Source organism: Rhipicephalus microplus, chromosome 8 (assembly GCF_043290135.1).
Source record: "Rhipicephalus microplus isolate Deutch F79 chromosome 8, USDA_Rmic, whole genome shotgun sequence".
Lineage (NCBI taxonomy): Eukaryota > Metazoa > Arthropoda > Arachnida > Ixodida > Ixodidae > Rhipicephalus > Rhipicephalus microplus.
The window spans coordinates 59,031,589-59,052,639 of NC_134707.1; the positions used below are offsets into that span (position 1 = coordinate 59,031,589).

Genomic DNA, 21,051 nt, shown 5'->3' on the forward strand with positions numbered 1-21,051 from the left:
GTGCTGTGTGAGATATGAACAAGTAGGAGTAATGCCGACAAACAGGAGATCGTACAGAACCTGGAGCTTTTTGCAAATGGCTGAACCGTGTAGTCCACAGGGTGCGTTTTCATGCAGAGCGTCACTTTTTCATCGCACCGTAAGAAACACGTAATTCGTGTGAGGTGTAGAATTACTTAGGTTTTTCAAAATTGGGTATTTTTGTAATCCCAAGTCGAGAAACACACCACCTAATACTTGCGTATTGAGACTACTTGCGTAACATTTGTTTTGTTTTTTCATCGTCAATGTTCACAAGTATGAACACTGCCACCAGATAAAGATGACTGGGTCATACGGAAGTGCTAAAACTGGGGATGAATTGAGTGGTAGACAGACGATGACCGAAATTTCTGCGTTCAAGTATCCTAACAAAGACTGTCGTCTTAAAAAAAATCGTACCGTCTCTTGAGCACTTGCCTAAGATGGTGGAAACGGCGTGAGCCATTCTCTTTTCGCTCCGTTGCATTGGTCTCTCCTGAAACCTTTCAACAACATACGTGGTGTCCAATGCCTCAGGTTTGACAGGAATTGAAAGCTTTCTATCCCTAAGGTGGCCTTGTAGTGGGACCACTTTTTGACCAACCGACGATGTCATTTGGTGAGGTCGTCCCGTGACGTCACAAGTTCTAGCCATCGGTGATGTCATCGACTTACGATTATGTCCACATCATTTGTGTCAATGCCACTGACAGTCAGCTCTCGCATTTGACGAGGCATGTAATACTTTCTCCTTAACAAAAACATTGGTGAGATCAGGAAAACGTGTGATCTATTCGTCCAGGTTGTGGGGATGCTGACACCCCCTGTAATGTGGTTTGCGCCGCGTGGCGCACGTGTCTCGCCCCAAAACCGCATTTCAGGTTACAACAACCGGGCGATAGATGGCGTTGTGTTCGCGTTGAGCACCACTATCGTCATCATCATCATAGGGTATCACCGGCAGTGACTCCTGTCTAGGGTGGCTAGAATTCTAGCCACCCTACCCTGGCGGAAGCAAGCCTTGGTGGCGGGCGAGAGTTGAGTCTCTTTTGCGCGTGCCGGTTGCCGCGAACGGTTGTCTCTACCGTGGTTCCCCGGTGCTCGGCACCCCGGGCTGCGCGCCGGCCCGGTTCAGCCACGGAGGAAGGAACCTTTCCTTCCTCCGTGGGTTCAGCCAACATCCGCGAGCAGTGCTGCCAATTTAGCTATCTTGTAGCTAGATCTAGCTAATTTATTTTCTTCTAGCTACCAAAATCTCTGTTTAGCTACAAGTAGCTCTTTTAGCTATTTAGTCACAATCTAGCTCCAAATTTGGAGCTAAATGAAAAGGCTAGATTACTCTGGCTTTTTCAATTAGTCTACCTGCAGTGTACTGATATTTTCTAGTTGCACCGTTGTGACGCCCTTAATAATGTGTGTTTCGAAACCAATACCATGGATGCATGTCCTATGAACACTAACACAAGAAAGCGGTATGCTATACATGACATTTTCGAATCTCGCTTCTTTCTGCAAGTTTTGGGATTGGCCGCGCCTGCTGCCACCGGGTGGCACGAACCTTTTGAAGGCCAAAACCACGGGCCAAAACGCTCGGTTCACCCAATAGCCGCTTAAAACTGGCTTGACTTGGCTTAAAATGTATGAATAGACGGCGACAGAATTGCTGTGTTGAACATTTTTTTGGGGACGTTTAGGTGGTGAGAACGAAAGGTCTACCGTAAGATTCCTCACTAACTTGTGAGGATCTTTACCGTGCGGTGGTTATTTCTCCGTGGTCTCTGTTTGGCCGGGAGCTGTATGCATTCGCGAGAACCGCCTCTGCGCATGGATACGTGGTCTCGTTCTGTAATACTGTCTATAAGCATTTTGTTCGTGAAGCGTTTTCATGCGACTGTGACCTCCGAGTCTCCTCCTGGCACCTTCCAACCGTGGCTGGGATTCTCGGCGTCACGTGATGTTCTCTCGTGATCATTCGGCGGTTCTCTAAAATCCCGACGCGACGGCGCTTCAAGGGCGAGGGGGTGTCTTCGCCGACTGTTCGCATACGATTGATCGGCGCCTAGCGCTGCCTCGTGGCTATTGGTGGTTGTTTTTCCGCTGCACTGGGGAAATTTGGCGCCGCTGTTTTACGCCGTCTTCTGCATGCAGCGGTGCGCGCCGAGTCGAGCGCTCTTTTGTGACACTCGGCCTTTCTTGTGAGTGCGCCGTGTGCATACTCTTTAAGGGTTGTATTATTCACCTTTTATAAATGCATCTCTGGGCGCCACCATAACCCTCCTTGGGCTGTGCAAATTGGCGCGTCCCCTCGAAAATGCACTGGCGTCGCTGCGCCCTTAGCCTTTGTACTCCCGCGCACAGCCCATCATGGCGGTGTTTTTTTCCTTCCTGTGAAAAGGTGTATAGGAACTCATACACAACAGACAAGAGCAAAGTGTACAAACAACGCTTCAGGCTCTGCAGGCTTATAGAGAATAAGTACAAGAAGTGGCTAATGACAATTCCATAAGACGTACCACTTCAAGGCCTTTTGCAAATTTTGCAAATGTTATATTGGGACAAAGAAGGCGAGCGTTGAGAAGCACACCACGTCTTCAAAACACGTGGCATGTGTGCCAAGCAAGAGACTACATCAGTGCACTACATCCGATGCCATGCCATGTGTAATGGCTAGCCCAGTACAGCAGGCAGAAGCAACCCTTCAACTTTTTGTCGCTGAGCACTGTGCCATGAACACCATGGATCACATCGGAGAAGCTTGCCAGCGAATTTTTCAAGATAGCCAGGTTGCCTCTTAGCTCAAGATTCACCGCACAAAGTGCACTAATATTACAAGGAACATCCTTGGACCGCACTTCGAAAAATTGTTGTGGGACAATATTGGCCACCAAAAGTACAGCGTTCTGATCGACGAGTCGACCGATATTAGTGTCCTGAAGCTCCTTGGCTTCACCATTAGGCATTTTTCTCTGTGAAACGCTGAGGTTATTTCAACTTTCCTTGCCCTACAAGAACTCAAAAAGTGCGACGCTGAAAGCATCACTTCAGTGCTTTTAGAAGGATTGCGGTCCAAGGGTCTGAACCCAAAAAGCCTTGTTGGCATAGGAGTAGACAATGCGAACTTCATGACTGGTGTAAATAGTGGCGTCTACACACGTCTGAGAAATGAAATTCCTCATGTTATTATGGTGCGATGCGTTTGTCATTCCCTTCAACTTGCTGTTTCACGTGCGTCGGTTGCCTTGCCGAGAAACATAGAATTTCTGGCGAGGTGATCATACCGTTGGTTTGCTCACCCCTCAACAAGGAAACTGGAGTACCAAAGCTTATACCGTGAACTAAACGACGGAGAGGCTTTGCTTACCATACCGCTAGCCTGTGAGACGCGCTGGCTGTCAATACATGCGGCAGTTAAGAACACTTGCCTAATGGACCGAACTGAAGGAAGTTTTTGGAAATGCACAGAAAAACAAAAAATTCCTACACGGCAATGATGCTCTGTTAAGTGTACAGTGACCCCAAGAACAAATGCTACGTACTCCTGCTGGACTGGGTTTTTAGCTGAAGTGCAGCATGTCAACAAATCATATCAAGCGGAGTACCAAGACCCGATGAAATTGTTCGAAGATCTGATGATTCTTGTGAAGTCAACAGCCAACAAAGTATCCCTACCAGCTTCCCGATACGACATGTTAACAGTCAATATCAACGAGCATCTTGACCCTAATTCGTACTTTGGTCATTGGTTTGAAACCGCACTCCGAGACGCATCCTTTCCAAGTGACGACGAAAAAGAGCTACGCCTTCGCTGCCGACGTATCATCGTGGAGCTATGCAAGCAGTTGCGTCAACGGCTTCCCGAAAACATTCAGTTCTTGCAAAAGACTTCCTCCTTTCTGTAGAGCACGCACTGAAGCTAATACAAGAGCTAATTACGGAATCAGCATCGTAGTTCCTCTTTGTGGAAGCCCTGTCCGATCGCGAAACGCAGCGGAAAAACTTGCGGCACGTAAAATGGTGCTGCAGTGTACAAACAGAACCGATAGTTTTTGGCAGGAAGTAAGTTCTTACAAGGATGCGCACGGCGAGAACCCTTTCACTGAACTCGCCATGACAGTGCTGTCGCTGCCCTTCTCGAATGCCAGCATTGAACGGTGAGCGACATGAGCATTGTGAATTGCAGGTGTCGCTACAGGCTGCACACTTTGAATGCGTAACTGAAAATGCTGTACGGCCTTCGGAGATACAAAAAAAAAAAGTGCCACGAATATAACCTGCTAGATGACGTGGCTGCGAAAATCGGCACGATGGCGTCCTATGCAGCGGCAGAAGATGTCTTGCAACTTGCAGATTTAATCTTGGAGTTCTGTGCACCACTTACATGGCTTTACACTTGTACCGCGATTTCGTTTTTCACTTCTCAAGCTGGCAGGCAGGCTTTCATCATTACTATTTACCGTATGATATATGGCTTCCTGTATACAAATATAGGCCATGATGTTTTATTCGCCAATGCAATTCATTGTACATTCAGAGGTAAGCTAAAATCTCTAATGTACGTTATGTGTGTCAGGTGTCTATATGTTTCCCGATTTTCAACCACGCAATTTCGTGTATGTATGTTAAAACATCTGATAGCATGTTAAGCATGATAGCATGAAAGGTTAAGTTAAAATGACACTAAATATCAACAACATAAATTAGTTTAGCAGATACCTTAGAACCTGAAAATTCCACTGTAATACCATCGCCCAAGGTTAATAGACATAAATATCGGTCAAAAGACCGCCTTTTAAATTTCCCGCTGTTATCTCCGATGATGACGTCACGGATTTCAACGTGTTTCTTTCGCATTTTGACGACAAAGTCGCAACGAAGTTTTTTTTCAACTTGGTGTGCTAAGCTTCTGGCTATTTGCCCATCGCAATGAAGAACTCCGCTCGCCGAGAAAATTTTTTGTTCCCTCAGTTTTTTTTTTTTTGCGGCTGCCGAATTCGCTAAAAATGACAGTATGTGATGGGTTTATTTACCCTGAAAATGCCAGCGCTCAACCGTCCCTGCCGAATCACCATCGCTCAAGAGCGTCCTCCCTCTTCTTCTTTCTCGCTCTTTCAGTCCGCGTTACAATATTACATACATTCGCAGCTCGTAATTTGCGAGCGCGTTAAAAAGTCTGCAAACACTATAGGGGTTAAAACAGGCGTACATTGTTTTGTTTCTAAATCATGTTCTACCTGCAAGAAAACGTAATGGGACAGCTGTCTCTAATCTTTGAGATGACAAGGCCACCAATAAATTTGTTGCATGAGGAGAACATGCTCAAAATTGTTTTCAAAATGGTGAAAAATATATTTAGCTACTTTTACACACTTATTTAGCGACTTTTGCTTTTGGACATTTGGCAACACTAGCCGCGAGCGTCTAGAAGGAGAGGTGTCAGCAATCGGCGCGCCGGAGAGCGAGCGAGAATTCATCCTGATGCGGTGGCGCTGCGGTCGCTTTCGAGATGCCCACGGAGGAATTCCTGCGTGGAGATGCCCCTTCTCGCGCCCGCGCATCAGTCGTTTTTCGTTGCAAATATTTCACGCTACCCTGTGGATTATAACAAAGTCCACCTGTCACAATTCTGACGGCGCGCTGCAAAGCACGTATTGGCACTGAAAACAAGTGTTTTCAATTCACTTCGTAGTATATCAGCTACGAAGCTTAGAAGATAGAGAATCAAGTAACTTGCCGTGAACTTGACACCAAAACAAAGTCCGTGCAGTTTTAAAATTTGATGCCGCAGTGTTCTCCGTGGTTTCAATGCATGTAAAGGTATCGGCAGCCGTTATTTTTATGACTTGCGCAATCAAGATTTAATTTTACAAGCAAGACATTTATTTTCTCGACAGCAAAAAACAACATGAAAATAAACACAACATATGCATTATGGTTGAAGAAAACTGCAAGTTATATGAAACTCGGCTAAAGCAAGTGAATGAGACAACTAAAGAGAACAGTAAATACACAATGATACAATGGGCATACATACACACATCACATTGAGATTTCATTGGCAAACATAGGTACAGTCACAAACCAGTTCACGAAACAATTGATTTCTATATATGTGAAGCACAACCAGACAGTGACATCCCAGTTGTTAATGGGATATCTATAACAATGCGAACAATACAATAGTAAAATCACAAGAAACAACAGAGCATGAGTAATACTCAATAACATAAAAAAAACCTTGTTCGCTGAGTTAACACTTCACTTTTTTTTATTGGGGGCATTTTCTCCAGGAAGGAGAAAATGCATTCTGGTCAGTGTAAAGAATATAATTATCTGATTTGTCACTTCCACTTTGTGGTGTTCACAGCCGACCATATTTAACTTCTTCATAGACAGGCAAGATATAAGGTCTGTTATGCTGTCACTTTTCAACTTGTTGAAACTGAAGCAATAGGCGAATACATCTTCCTTAGCTTTGAAAAGGTCTCTTGGGGACTCGGACGGGTACAGAAGTCATGATTTTGCCGGTAGCAAGCAGGAATTCTGGGTAAAGCAACAACATGCTACATTCGTTGAACTTCGTATATTTCACCACCTCCCGGGCCACATAGCCACTGACGTAATAAGTGATCAGGTAGTCACTTTTGCGTCCAATTAGATCAGTGGGGTCAGGGAGAGGTTCACGAGCAATAACAATTCCATGAAGCTCATTGAGGCGCCTCAAATCTCGCAGCTCATCCAGTTATCCTGCAATTTGATTGAATCACTGTGGATGCCAGGACATAGAAAGCTGCTCGGAACTCCAAAAGGTATGTTTCCATTCGAGGGGGACTGTATCGAACTGTATAAACTGAGGCAATTCACAGATATCAAAAATTGTGTCGGCGAAGGGTGATCAATCGAGCCAGACATTTGCTTCAGAATTCCAAAAAAAAGATTGTAAGTGCGTCTTGGCAGAGGCAAGACGTCATCAAGTATTTATAGCCCAATGTTTTCATGACATTGTGCCGGATAAAAAGGGCGCTGGTTAGAGTGACGTGGAGTCCTCCGGCACTTGATTCACTCAGGAACCCACCCTCCCTAGGTACAGCTTTTTCCCAATTAAGTTGCTAAGAAGCCGTTGATAACATGCTTGTGGCTACGGACGATGAATATTTCGTCGAAATGAGTTTCGCACACAAAGAAGTTCTTTTCCAATGGTTTGCCAGCGCGAGGAATCGTACGCTCTCAGGCCTTGCGCTGTTCATCGTCGGCTGGAGCAGAGAAGAGAGACGCTTTCTTCCCTTGTTTGCGGGCCGAAGCATATCCCGCAATGCATCCAGGTGCAAAGAAGTGTCTTTGCTGGTTACTCATCACTGTTGCATGGTCACAATGGCACGTATTGATCCCGAACAAGTCCAAATAGGGAAAGCGCAGACTTTGCAGCTTGCGAGCACACGAGCAAGCGACTAAAAGTGCGGCACTAGCGGCTGACAAGCGCTCTCGACTGATCATGGTGGCGACTTGCGCGCCGCTCCACGGCCGAATGAAATATCAGCACGCCTCCTTTCAAAACGTGGCCGGGATGGTGCTGGCACAGTGGCACCTTTTCTTCTAGCCACCATAGAGGCAGGCAGCAGGTGTTCTGTGGCAGGTGTTCTGTGGGCAGATGTGAAGAGTGCGCAGCGCGCCCGCTCGAGCTAGAGGTACTGTATATGCTACCTTGAAAGCATTATACAGTAACTAACTCGAGCCACGAAGAGTAGGGCAGCACCGAAGCTGTTGTCATGCAGTAGTGATTTCTTTCCTGCTGTCCGTGACGGAGATAAGTGGTAGGTGTTGTGTGGATTAGTCGCGGAGCCTGGCTGGCCATGGAACACCTGGCGCCGAGCGAGCCGTGTTTGCCTACAACGCTGGCCATGGGTAAACCGAGGAAGAAGCGCACGGCCGAAGAAGAAGCCGCCTACCGCGAGGCTCGGCGTGCAGCGGACCGTGAGCGTTGTCGTCTACGACGATTAGATCCCGTTTACATGGCCAGTGAAAGAATCAAGAAGCGACAACGAAGATTGGACCCGGAGAAGCGACAACGAAGATTGGACCCGGAGTATGCAAAGCGAAGGCGCGAGGCAGAAGCGGCACGGAGGCGAAAACAGCGACAATTGGCCGGTCTAAAGGCCCGCCCTGCTGCCGGCGTTCCACATCCAAGGTTGCACGTGAGTTAAAGGAAGAACTTTTTAGATGGTGGTGGTTAGAAGGGCAACCGGTAGGGAGCACTGCGCAGCGCCTATTTAGATTCCAAGCAGCTTTAGGTGGGGCGATAGTTATAGCGCGAGAACAAAATGACACAGAGACAAGAAAGACATGAAAGACACTTGTCTCTGTGTCGTCGTTTTGTTCTCGCGCTATAACTATCGTCATGCCATACCAACTAGCCCAAGCTGCCGCACTTTTAGGTGGGGGCTTTGTCCATCCCTCCCGTGGGGTCCCCTCCCCTCTAGGTCCCCTCCCCTCTGCGCATGACAGGTGGTGAGACAGCTGCACACTCCGCTGGGGACGGTAGTTCGGCGGTGTATAGCGGTGTAAGAGCCCGCGCACCTCCCCTGCGCAACGCCGCGATGAATGCCAGCGCGCCGCGGAGAAGAAGGCTCGGGCTGCGAAACGGGAGCGGCGGCGTGCCGATCCCGAACTTCGGGCTCGCGAACCCTTCGGCGGCTAGCGGACCCCGTTCTCCGAGCTCGGGAAGCCGAATTGAAGCGTCAACGTCGAGTAGCAGATCTCGTAGCGGCAACGCGAAGCCGAAGCGAAACGTAAACAACGAGCAGCGAATCTCGAAGCGGGGCGGCAATGCGAGTCGGCGGCGAAGGCAGCGCAGTTCAAGCGCGAGTTCCTGGATAGGACCTTCGGGCATATCTGCAAGGTATGCGACCCACTGTGGTTGTACAACAACCTGACCAAGGCCGCAGTAGCATCAACGACAAACAGCACCGTCACGTCGTCATTTGTGTGCTCCATGCTTCAACAAGATCGAGTTCGGGCAGAGTGCAGCAACTACAGTGATATCCGCACCGTTGTTTATCAGCAAAGTTGTCCTCCATGCCAAATAGACCTTTTCATGCTAGCCACCCTATCCATGCTGCGCAGCTGGTGTGACGTCGGCATGGTTGTCGCTTAGCAACCATGTATGTCTACGTCCAGCTCCAGATGTTCTCTGTAGGGGCGCGCCAGCGCTTGCTCGGCCGTGTTCAGGCAACACCACCAGGTTACGGTTCAGACATTCGGAAGCAACGGGTCGGCTGTGCAAAGTTCGCACAGCCGAAGAGGAGGCCGTTTGCCTCGAAGCTAGGCGTGCTGCGGCCCGAGAAAGTAACCGTAAACGGCTATCGGATCCCGACTATGCTCGACGGGTACGCGAAGCGAACGCGGCGAGGAAGCAAGCCAAGCAAAGTGTGCCAGGTGTGAGTCGAGCCGAGCACAATTATGTGACGAAAGGCCCGCCCTTCTACCACGAGGGGCCACATCCAGGTGTGCTCGCAATTCTGGCTTTGGGGTTTGACCTAGGTCTGTTGCAGGCAGAGGAGGATTTTATGTTGGGAGAGGGGGGCAGCGGCCTGAAGTAACTCCGGAGGGGGTGGGGGTCCTAACATTTTTGTTTTTAGTAGCAGGAAGAAGCCGTATTAATAAGAGTTATGTGTGCTCAAAATGGTCCCACTCGTTTATTCTAATTGGTGGTAAGAGGTGGACAAGCACTCTTAAAGGGGGGGGGGGGGGGGGAGACTGGTGCTCACACAGGTTTTGTTTGGGGGGTGGGGGGAAGCGATCACACTCCCTCTGGATCCGTACTCATGACAGGCTGTAGTTTTACAGCAAAGGCTGTTGAGATCAAAACACCGGTAACGTGCGGCGCCGTAGTTCTCTGCTGCTAGTGTCCGTAACCAGTATCGCAAGAAGAAAAAAAAAACTAGATAAAAGACAGGAAGGACACAATAGGATTCGAACCCGGGTCCGCTGCATGCCAGCCCAGTATACTACCACTGAGCCACGCCAGTGCTTATAACTCATTTCTAAACTGGCCTTAGGTAGGCTTGATGTCGGGAAGTAATCACAATAATATGAGTAATTAAGTGTTTTAAAACATTAAAAAACAACCAGACACTGCTCCATGCAAACTGGGTAACGAGCGAGTTCCAACCCCATTAGAAAACTTGTTCTTGATCACCTATTAACTGTGGTGCATACTCCCTTCAGGCATAATTTTTTGATGTCGTCAGCCACTGAATTAAAAAATTACACAAGATTTCTAGCAAGTGAGTAGCGGATACTACAATTCTCCGAAGAATGACGAAAGATAGCATAGAGAATGCTGGCCATCTACACAAACATTATGATTATGGCCTAGTGGGTACTCAGCAAGCGTACTCACAGCAGTTACCCGAAGAGTGTTTAGAAAAGGTTCTGAAAAGCCACTCTTCTAGCTTTCGCTGCAACTCGGCTGCTCGTTCAGTGCAGACCTGGCAATTTTTCAAATGAACTGACAACTGTCCAAAACATGAAACGAGATGACTGCACGAATGGAAAGATTGTCCCTCATAGTGACTCAGAGCAACCTTGTTTTTCTCGTGAGAAGTGGAGTTAGATATTTATTTATTCATTGAAAATTGTGAGAAATGGCCTGTGGCGTCACCTGGAGTCGTAAACTATTATTCGATGTACTCTGTCACGTGATCGTAGACTAGTATACACGCTCAATATTTTATTGCTGGTATTGAAAGATTGTTTCCTTTTTCAGAGTAAAAGATATTACTTCATAAAAATGTACATATAAGCCTGCGTTAGTAGTACGTGTTGAAGTGGCGTTGCCTTTGCATGACGTAATCATCCAATGCTCGTCAGCGCTTCTTGAGCAACATTTCTGCGTGCTCATGAAACCATGCATGCAGTATACAGGTCACTAAGATTTTGGGGTGACGTGGTTCTTATACCTACATTTTGTCTCAGAAATAACGTGTGCCTCTGCTCGGCACAGCCGCGCTATGTGCAGTGACATATTTGGTGACTTGGCTTGGCTCCTGTGTTGAGAGAGTAATGATGACTGGGACAAGGCATCCACGACACAGGCACGTGCAATGCAGTACAAATACAGGGAAGTTGTATAAAGCCACATGATCTCATTGTAACGGCTTGTTATTTTAAAGAATAGTTGTAAAGCTCAGAATACATGTGGCTAAGTGTAGTTATGGGAACTGCTGCGAAAGCACAACGATAGCATGCACAAGTCACGAGAAGGGCTACCGCCATCACTATGAATGCTCGCTGGACAAAAAGGAAAATCAGTATTCAGAGCCTTTCAGATCAAAAAATGCTGCTTATAAACAACTACATGCTTTTGGGATTAACTGCTGCCACAACAAACACTACGAAAGGCAAGCCGGGAAACACTCTGTTGAAAAAAATGCATAGTCGGTCCCTTTAACTGTAATCTATCACGCTAAGCTTGGTTCGATGCAATACAAAACACATGAAATGCTGGCAAGTGCTGTGGGTCGTTCACCAGCTTTGCTGTTTTTTAAGCTTCAGATGGCTAGACCGAACTTTTTAAATGCGGAGGATTTCTTAGTCTTACGATGTTGCACTTTGGCGTCTGCGTTGTCTGCACCCCCACTGCGCATGCTCGGCTCGTCTCGTCTTCCTCGAATGCGGGGGGTGTGTATATAAGCCGCAGAGCGCGTTCCGGGATTCAGTGAAGGGCGTCTTTACTTGTCTGTCGATTGACTTAACGCTTTCCTTGACTCGAGTAGACACAACATTCATGCCATATCCCCACCACTCAGCGACGGATTTACTCAAGTCCCCCCCCCCCCTGTAGAAAGATGAAGGCGCCAATTTTTTTGTTATTTCGCAGCCTTGCATGTTGAAGTACACAAGTACATAAACAAGTGTAAGGTACTTTGTGGTACTTTCATCCTTTGACCCCTCTTTCTGCCCCATAGCCTCCTTGAGAACCTCGTTGTGGCTGCGGCTTTTACAAAATTAAATGCTCGCACCGCTGCACAAGGTTTCATGCCGGAAAATCCGAGGTGAGGAGAGAAAGTCCTTAAGATGGAAAGCTTTCGTCCATGGCCAGCGCAGACGACCCGAAAGCGCAGCCTTCCAATTCGAAAGTTGTGGATTTGTACCCACTATAAGTCATTTTAATCTATCATAATTGTTACCAGACAGATAAAAGCAAGAAATGTTCCCTGTGGTGTCCCACTGCTGAGGTCACAGAATCAAACCTCTGTGGAAATTTTTTATGAAGGCGAGAATGACATAGGCCCATGTACTCGGGTTTAAATGTATGATTTATGTCCCTAGGTGGTCAAAATTTGTCAAGCCCTTCACTGCGACATCTCTCGTGGTCATATTATTTTGGGACATTGAACTCCAGCGAAGTTATCTCTCTTGGATTTATTTTGGTGTCTAGCGTTTTTTGTCTAGTATCCAGTATTTTCTCGGTTGCCGTGTAGACGCTCATTCCCACTTACATTTAAAGTGCAATGTTCAGGCATACTAATTCCCAGTTCAATGCAGTGAAATCGGCTTTTGCAGTTAATGACATTGTTGGATGCCTTATATCACATTCTGCTTTTCCTGCCACTAGGTTGCATCATCGGCTTGACCAACAGAAGTCGCTCAATATAACCGTTCTTTGCAGCGCAACCAGTACACATCGTGTGAGAAAACCGTGTCCAAATCAACAGAGGCTAATATAGTCCCCAAGATACACCATGTATCGACGCAAATTGAACACAAGGTTTCTACAACGCCTGCCCACCAGCGAATGTGCCACAGCCAATCAAAGGTGCACCTTTATGCATATTAGTACTATTACCGTCATTAAAAGTTACATCAGGATTTTAGGATTGCATACTGCACTGACAGATTCCTCGATATTTTCACGGCGAGATTCCTGTTGGTACAGATGTGTGAATGTTTCGTACACGTGGCACTTCCAATGTTCCAATGCCACAAAACTTGATAACTGGTATTTGAATTGGCACAAGGGCTATCTACTTGTTGTCAATCTTGCAGAATTTGATGCATAAATTGACAAGCTGGGGATAATCTTCTGAAAAGCCTGAAGTAGCATGGGACAAACAAAAAAAGGGGATAAAAAAGCACAACTTGTAGCTTGTGGGCACCTTTTTTGTCTCCTGTTTATCCTTTTTTTGTATGTGTCCTGTCCTGCTGCACATTGTTTTCAGGATATGCTGCCATAACAACTTGCCCGACTTTCAACGTAATGACAAGGTAGAATCCGTTATCACATTCCCTCACCCATTGCACTGTTGAAAAACTTGGACATTTGAAGGGTTACTCGCCAGGTCCCCTAGTTGGGCCGTGGCAGTTGTTGGTGTCTGATGAAGAGCATTATGCCACAAAAAATGTTTCAATCAATTCATTACGAGCTGAAAAAAGTAGCATTTTGAAGCGGTGCAAAAAGATGATGCGAGGAGACGAGCTCAAATCCCATGCTGCTTGCCCCACGTTGCCTTTGCAAGCTAAATCTCTTCTCTATCCTCTCTGGCATCCGAGCAAACGGTCACACGTGCATCACGTCTCCGAGCAAGCCCCTCCGCTGAGAAGATGCGGGCAGCATTGTTTTGTTGACCACCATTATTTTGTGGTCTACTGCCTGTTTCTGCGGGATGGATTTAGAGATGCTGGTATAGACAAGCTAGAATAGATGAGCATATTGAGTGCTCGAATGTGCAGGACTATAAATTTAGTTATCGGGGCCGGCGTCTGCTCGATGCATTAACCGTGGGGACACGAACGCACCCAAAATGCAGGCACATTAGCCCCATATCTCGTTGCAATTCATGGGAAAAAATGAAAAAGACACACACGTTCCCTGTGTGTGTGTGTCTCATTATTTATCTCAAGTTTATTCATATATTCAGGCAATAAATTACACAAACTACACAAAAAGTTGCTGCGGCGCTACTTCAAAAAGTTGCTGCGGCGCTACTTCGGCCCGTACAAAGTTCTACACCGACTCAGTGACGTTGCATACGAAGTTCTCCCCGAGAGCTCCTCAAGACGTTCCTGTCGGTTTCCACAAAGTGATGTGGTGCATGTGTCTGTCAAAGCTCAAGCCATATTTTTCGCGTCATCAATCGAACGTGGACTGACTTACCATGCAATGACCATTTTTTTGTCACTTTTGTTTCTTTTTGATTGTCTTGTGTCCTAACTCCTTTCTTTATTGAGTACTATGACTTCAGCCCATTTTTTTTCCTTACGACGCACTTGTTGGATTCCATGGTAGCATCTTTTTTTTCTCATTTTTTTCCTCAACCCTCACTACCAGCATCGAGACGATGTTTTGCGTGGAGAGGGAATAATGTCACAGGTAATGGGTATGAGCCATCAACTGTAGCATGAAATTGCTTGGAAGTGAAGAAAAGAAGAAGCCTTTGCTTCCTGGTCTGGGGGGCGAGCAAGACGTCGATTCGTTGCTGTCTGTTATTTCGTTCGTGCCAATATGAAATTGTGTTGACGTAATAGACATTTGTTTATTGCTTTCTTGATACTTTCGATTATTTGGCATTCTGTCAGTTCGGAAATTTTTTTCCAGTATCATGAAATCCAAATGAACGAGCTTTTACTGTACTGCTACAACTTATTGTAATGAAGTTACGAGGCTTGGATTCAGTCATTTGATTAATCTACGATAGGTTCGTAAAGCAGTGCATGGCATAATTGAAGCAGTGCCTAAACCCTTGAGGTGTGCGCTGTAGTGGACTACATGAAAATGTGTCCAACTCGTGCAACATAATTTGAAGGCACTCGGTATTAGGTCCCAAGAAAGAAAATGAGATGACAAAATGAATGAGTTTGAGTAACTATGTGCAATCAGCATGAAATCAATATCATATTTATTCTGCACTCAGTCAGGTTTAATTGTTATATAAAAGAATTAAATTTTATAGACTTTTCGGTTCTTTACACATAAGGGACCAAGAAGTCTTCAAAATTTCTGTTTATTTTACCTTGCTCAGTGAATTTTGTTTTAGTCCACTACATAGGTTGGCAAAAATTGTGGAGCTCCCTCAAACTCGCTCATTAAATATATTTTGCACTTGGGACTCGCTCAGAAAAATTTTCCTGAGCCGGACTCACTCAAACTCACCACTCGCTAAAATTTTCTGTACCAAAAAATCTTAAAATTTTTTTTTGCATTTTACCTTGGTCAGTTTTTTGTTTTTTTCCTCTGTTTTTTTCCGACCAGACGAGATTCCGTCAAACTGTTGACTATACTGTATATGTTTTGTTACGATACTTCGCTGTATTGTGATTCACCCGTTGTGTTTGTTGCTCTAGTAGTTGTAGTGCGCAACTGTTGATGCAAAGGTCGTGGAATCGAATCCCAACCTCGGTGGGCACATTTTCCGTAGAGGCTAAAATGTCCGAGGTCACTGTATTTAGTGGCATTAGGTAGACGAAATTTTCGAAGCCCTTCGCTATGGTGTCCTTCATAATCATATCGTGGTTTCGGGACGTTATGCCCCAATAGTTGCTATCCTTCATCGAATTGCAAGTCAAATGTGTCCCCACATTGTTGTGACGCCTTATCTTTCTCTGTTTTTAAGTTACAAAGCAGAATCCTCTGTATTGTAGAGGACCAAGAATAGCGACTCCAGGACCTGTGAAAGTCGTGGAAGGTGCCAGTGCATATGCAAAAGAGGCTGCTGACAAAACCACATGGTGTGCAGGCATCTATCAGACCAACATGTACTCTCCAACGGTCTCCTGTTGGATGCAATCCCACGATCTCGAAGACAGCGACAATATTTCTTGATCGTCGGAACCGCTGTCCCAAGGTGTAAGTGCGCCACTTTGCATTTTCAAATCAGCATCTGAAAGTGCCTTGAAGTTCGAACACCTGAAAAGCGCCCATTGGTGATGTTGGGCCTCCTCTGTAGTGGAATAAAAGCTAATCTCTGGCTTAGTGCTGTATGTGTGGCGTTGTGGAGCCAAACAATACCTCCCCTTGAAAATTGAAATGTTTTCAAGACCTATGGAGCGCAGAATGATGACATAAAACCAGCAGCCCCATGTACTTCCACACACACTGCGAGCAATATACAGTTGACTCGCAATAATTCTAACTCTGATAATTCATACTTTCGGTTCATTCTAACAAAACAAAATTTTTTTCTTGCCCTCTATTCTTTCAATGTATTTACAAGCCTCTTAATTCAAACTTAATCATTCGGTTAATTCATACTTTTTGCACTTCCCTATCAGAAAATATCTGCTGCTTTCTCACTACTATTTAAAAGTTTGCCTGTTTATATTCCCAACAGTCTAAAAATGAAAAATAAGCACCTCAGGGCTTCAAGGAGCAACGCTTTGCTTGTAAACAAATGTTTGAAGCGAAGCACATGCATAGATAGTCATAGGCGTACCAGCCGGGGGGGGGGGGGGTGGGTAGGGGGGAGGGTGAAGGGTGAAAAGAGAAAAGTAATGGGGGGGGGGGGGTGAGCCTGCCTACATTTGGTAGTGGTCACTCTTGCTGCACGCTGGGAAAACCAAGCAAGGCAAAATTTTTCGCCACAACAGTAATCACTAAATTTGTTCTTACGGGAGAATGAAAATGTTACGAGGTAATGTTATAACATAGTGAAATTTCGCCAACATTTACTCTGATAATTTTTCTTGTGGGCTCTCCGCGGTGCGGGTCGCCTATGCGACGCCTTTGCATCTTGTGCTGTAGTATTGCAGAGCAGGCAAGGGCTGAGCAGGGGCCCTATAATATTACACTACTTCATCTTTTTATTCTGCTGTGACTTGATGAATTATCAAGAATCGACTGTATCTGCACTAACACGGCGACTTTGCTGCCACCTCTAGGTCGATTTCATGGCTAATAGTTATTCAGTTTATCTGTGTCTTCGTGGTAAGTCGTAATGGTATTCCAAATGTGCTGTTATTGTTACAGTCAGTGGTGAAGCTAAAGTTGTTTCATAAAGCTGGGATTGTCACGGGAGTTGAAGAATGCCTCTTGCGTGCACTATTTAGTTAGTGTGTCATTATGCGGGATACATGCACAAATTCTACAAATTCTACGATAACTGTATATATCCAAGGTTAGTCTTCAGCAGAAAGTACTACACTTGCTGAATTGAAGTGTTTGCTGGGATTCGCAAAATTGTTTTTGAATTTCACTGCGGATGTCGCAGCAATTTCTTTCTCTCAGCGCCATGAAATGCCCCTTCGGATTGGTCGTCCCACCCACAGTGGTTATGGGGCCCGGCTGCTGACCCGAAAATTGCAGGTTCAATCGTGGCTGCAAACAGTTGCATTTTCAATGGAGGCTAGCTGTAGGCCCGTTTACTTGGATCTAGTCGCACATTCGAGAACCGCAGGTGGTCGAAGTATCTGGAGCACTCCACTATGGCGTGCGTCCTAATTGCATTATGGTTTAGCTAGTGAAACTCCAGAAATTATTATTAATTACTCTCTCTCGGACTGTGTATGCTGTTGTGCCAGTCTGCCAGCTTTGACAGCACCTTTGCATCTGAACAAAGTACTTTGACAACAGTTCAGAAATGACATAGACAAAAAGAAGTATTGACACCCTACAGCACTGAACTTCTGAAGTAAATGATAATGAAAATACAAGCACACTTAAATACTGAGGACCTGTCACAAAAGTGGCCACTTTACACATGAGGTCAGAAGGCACCATTTGTAATCCTAGAAACGAATACCAGGCATGGAAAATTCTAATCACTTTCATGTGAGTAGGCACAAAGAAGATTGATGGAGGGAGAGCTGATGCACTGATCACTTTGTTTCTCAACATATCAATATTTTTTTTTGTGGCTGTTCATGTGGAAGGGATGGGAATTTTCATGTTTTTTAGTTTATTAGATTTAGAATGGTGCCTCCAAATGTTCTGTGCTAAGTCCTCACATGTGTTAGCCTGTTGTCAGCTATTAAGTGTGCTTTAATGTAAAAATATTTAGCTGCTAGTGAAGAACTATAGTTTGTCATTATCATGCCAGGCTAAGATGGGAGAGCTGATGCACTGATCACTTCGTTTCTCACCATATCAATCTTTTTTTTTTTTTGTGGCTGTTCATGTGGAAGGGATGGGAATTTTCATGTCTTTAGTTTATTAGATTCAGAATGGTGCCTGCAAATGTTGTGTGCTAAGTCCTCACATGCATTAGCCTGTTGTAAGCTATTAAGTGTGCTTCAATGTAAAAATATTCAGCTGCTAGTGAAGAACTCTTTTCTTGCCTGTGTCATTTATACACTGCCTTTAAAATATTAAAGAACTATCACCAACTTGCTCAGCTATCAATTCTTCTACAACACCTTTGCAGCGTAGCTCATTCAAACTTCTGGCTTCTTTCAGCAATGCCTCTAGTCTTGGAATATCCAACGAGGACCAGCAGTCGAATGGAGGAATATTGAAATGGTGATGGCATCACAGATGGTGATGATGAGTGCAGCCTGACAGCAAGCTCACCTTTAATGAAGAAGGCGAGAAAAAGGCCCTGCCACAGTCAATCGAGAACCCGCACTTGTCATCGTCAGTGATAGCGCACTGTGCTCATGGAGGTTTCAAGATCTGGAGGCCTTGAACTTATGACAGTGCTGTGACCTTTCCAATGCAACCTGTGCCTATAGACGATTGTATATTGAAATAGTCTTCTCGCGTTTTACATTGACACAGCCTAAAGAAAAGTGCCGATTCTGCGAGCACACACTTGCTTGCAATGGTCCTTTTCAGCAAATAATTAGCAAATAAATGAGTCGGAAGCTCGCATCTATCGGTAGATTGCATGGTGTTGTGTCAGATTTCTTGCTCTATTTTCGATAAAATTAATTTTGCCATTCTTTCAACCCGCAATCCTGCCTTGCAATGCTTTCATCCCTCTTGACTAGCCTCAGCTGGTCTCCGAGTGCAGGACTGGACTGCACTGCCTTTCACATAAATCTGCTGATAATCTCTTCCTGCCCTTTGGTGCTAGCTGTGCATTCCAATGTACTGTGGTGCGGTGTGCTCTCACTCCGCCGGCATATGTATTGGTATTCTGTGGGGTAATACGTATGTAATCTGTGGATGTTTGTGTGTCTGTATGGTGCCAACGCCGCAGAATCCACGGCCGAAAGGTACTTGTGCGGTACTGGGTGGAGCCTCAGCTATTCTCAGTAATATTGCAGGATCGCCTTTTAACTGTGATCGATGGTCGTTAGGTTCTCCACGGTGTTAGACTGAAGCGTGCAGACCTTTAGCATTAAGAAGCCGAAGCTAGATCGCATTCATTGCTTCGCCTCTTTGGTGAACGTCCCCAGGATTCCGGCCCAAGCGCAGGAGGCGCGCTTTCCCGCACGGTGGGGGCGGGGCACCGCGTCACTCTATGGGACGGGAGAGAAAAAAAATAATAACTCCTCTCCCTTTCTGATTTTCTCATTGCTTTCACGGTTTCAAGTAGCAACTGCATGAACCTTTCTTCTGCCGGAGTTACAGTATTGTAGTTGAAATAGTGCGAGTTCCCTAGCTTATTAAAAAATAATGCACAGCGCCTATGGGCGCTCTCAGAAATATCGGCTGTTTTACCGCATTTGAATCGCTACCGTAGAGCCGTGCTTGAAGATATCCAATTGCTTTCTGGGATTTAGGTACTGGCATATGTCTAGTTCATGATGGTGTAGAGCGTGTTTGAATCGCGCGGTAAAAAAAAGTTCCCTGGCCAGTTTTGTTGAGGGTGCGACAGCCGTCAAGCCCTCGTAGCTCCATCTAGCGTTGAGATGGTGTACTCTACGGTGCCACGCAAATATTATTTTTAAAATAGGGTACGCGTAAAAAGAGAGGATTCTTATGGAAGGCACATTCATGACCTCGTAAAACAATATTTAGTGTTCGTTGAGGTAAAGATCAATAGTATAGAACATCAATAGGGTACTTAAAAAAAAAAAAAAGACGAAGTGCGCGTTTCCGAACAGTCAGTGTATGTATCACATAGACCCCTCAATTTACAGCACATTCTCGAGTTTTACAGGTTCCATAGTCGTTTTAGGTATCTACTAATCAGTTAATTAGTGTAAATAACGAATGCATCTTAGGTTAGGCTTTGAAAGCGTGAGTAATATTCACCGGGCGCGGTATTACGGATGGTGGTATCAACTCGCCGTCTGCGCCGCTTAAATCTGACAGACCTCTGGGATCCGTCCTCGGACCTCTTTTCGGTTTATATCAATAATGCCACCCGTGATATTGCAGCAAATCTAAAGCTTTTTGCGAATGCCTGCGCGCTTTAAAGTAGTTAACGCATACAGTGACCAGGTTCTTTTAAATAACTCTTTTAAGATTCAAGATTTGTGCACAAAATGACAGATGACCTTTAACGCGAGAAAAACTCTGGCGATAACCATGACTTGCAAAAAAGATCTACTAACATTCCAATACAACCTAGGCAATCAATTCTTGTCCTTTGTCTCACAGTATATGCACCTTAGTCTTGTTATCACATCTACATCAAGATGAAACCAACATGTTTGTTAAACTGAGAAAATGGCTTTGAATATACAAGGCTACTTACGGGCACTCGCTATGGCATTCGGCAAACCGAAATGTGAAACGAACGTAATACCAATATTAGAATATTCATCGGCTGTCTGGGACCCGCACACGCAAGCTAACACAGATAAACTTGAATCAATACAGCGAAAAGCTGTAAAATTCATATTCAATACGTAAATGTAACACATCTCTGTCAGTTCTTCTGGAAGGCGCTAAACTAGAAACCTTGGAATGGAGACGTTATCGCGAAATAACGAAGCTGTTCTATCGCATATATAATAATAAGCTGGCAATACAAAAAAAAGTCTAATTATATCGAACCAAATTTGCGCCACGAAACGCGTGCCTCCAATCACGAAAGAGTGACTGAGCCCCTATATACAGGTACCTTTTTTTTTTTCGAACAAGCAGAGAGCGGAACAATACGCCGCCAGAAATTCTTGTAAGTGTCGATCTCAACTAGTTTCTTCGTG

At 45.4% G+C, this 21,051-nt stretch overlaps 1 protein-coding gene across 1 annotated transcript in view; it reads left to right on the forward strand.

The window, feature by feature from the left end:
- Positions 1-7,624: 7,624 nt before the first annotated feature.
- The window catches only part of LOC119187342 (uncharacterized), a 253,981-nt gene continuing 240,554 nt past the window's right edge, over positions 7,625-21,051 (forward strand). The window contains exons 1-2 of the mRNA XM_075871922.1: positions 7,625-8,210; positions 12,689-12,835. Coding sequence (XP_075728037.1) covers positions 7,869-8,210; positions 12,689-12,835 — 489 coding nt within the window. The 5' untranslated portion in view covers positions 7,625-7,868. The remainder of the gene's footprint in view (positions 8,211-12,688; positions 12,836-21,051) is intronic.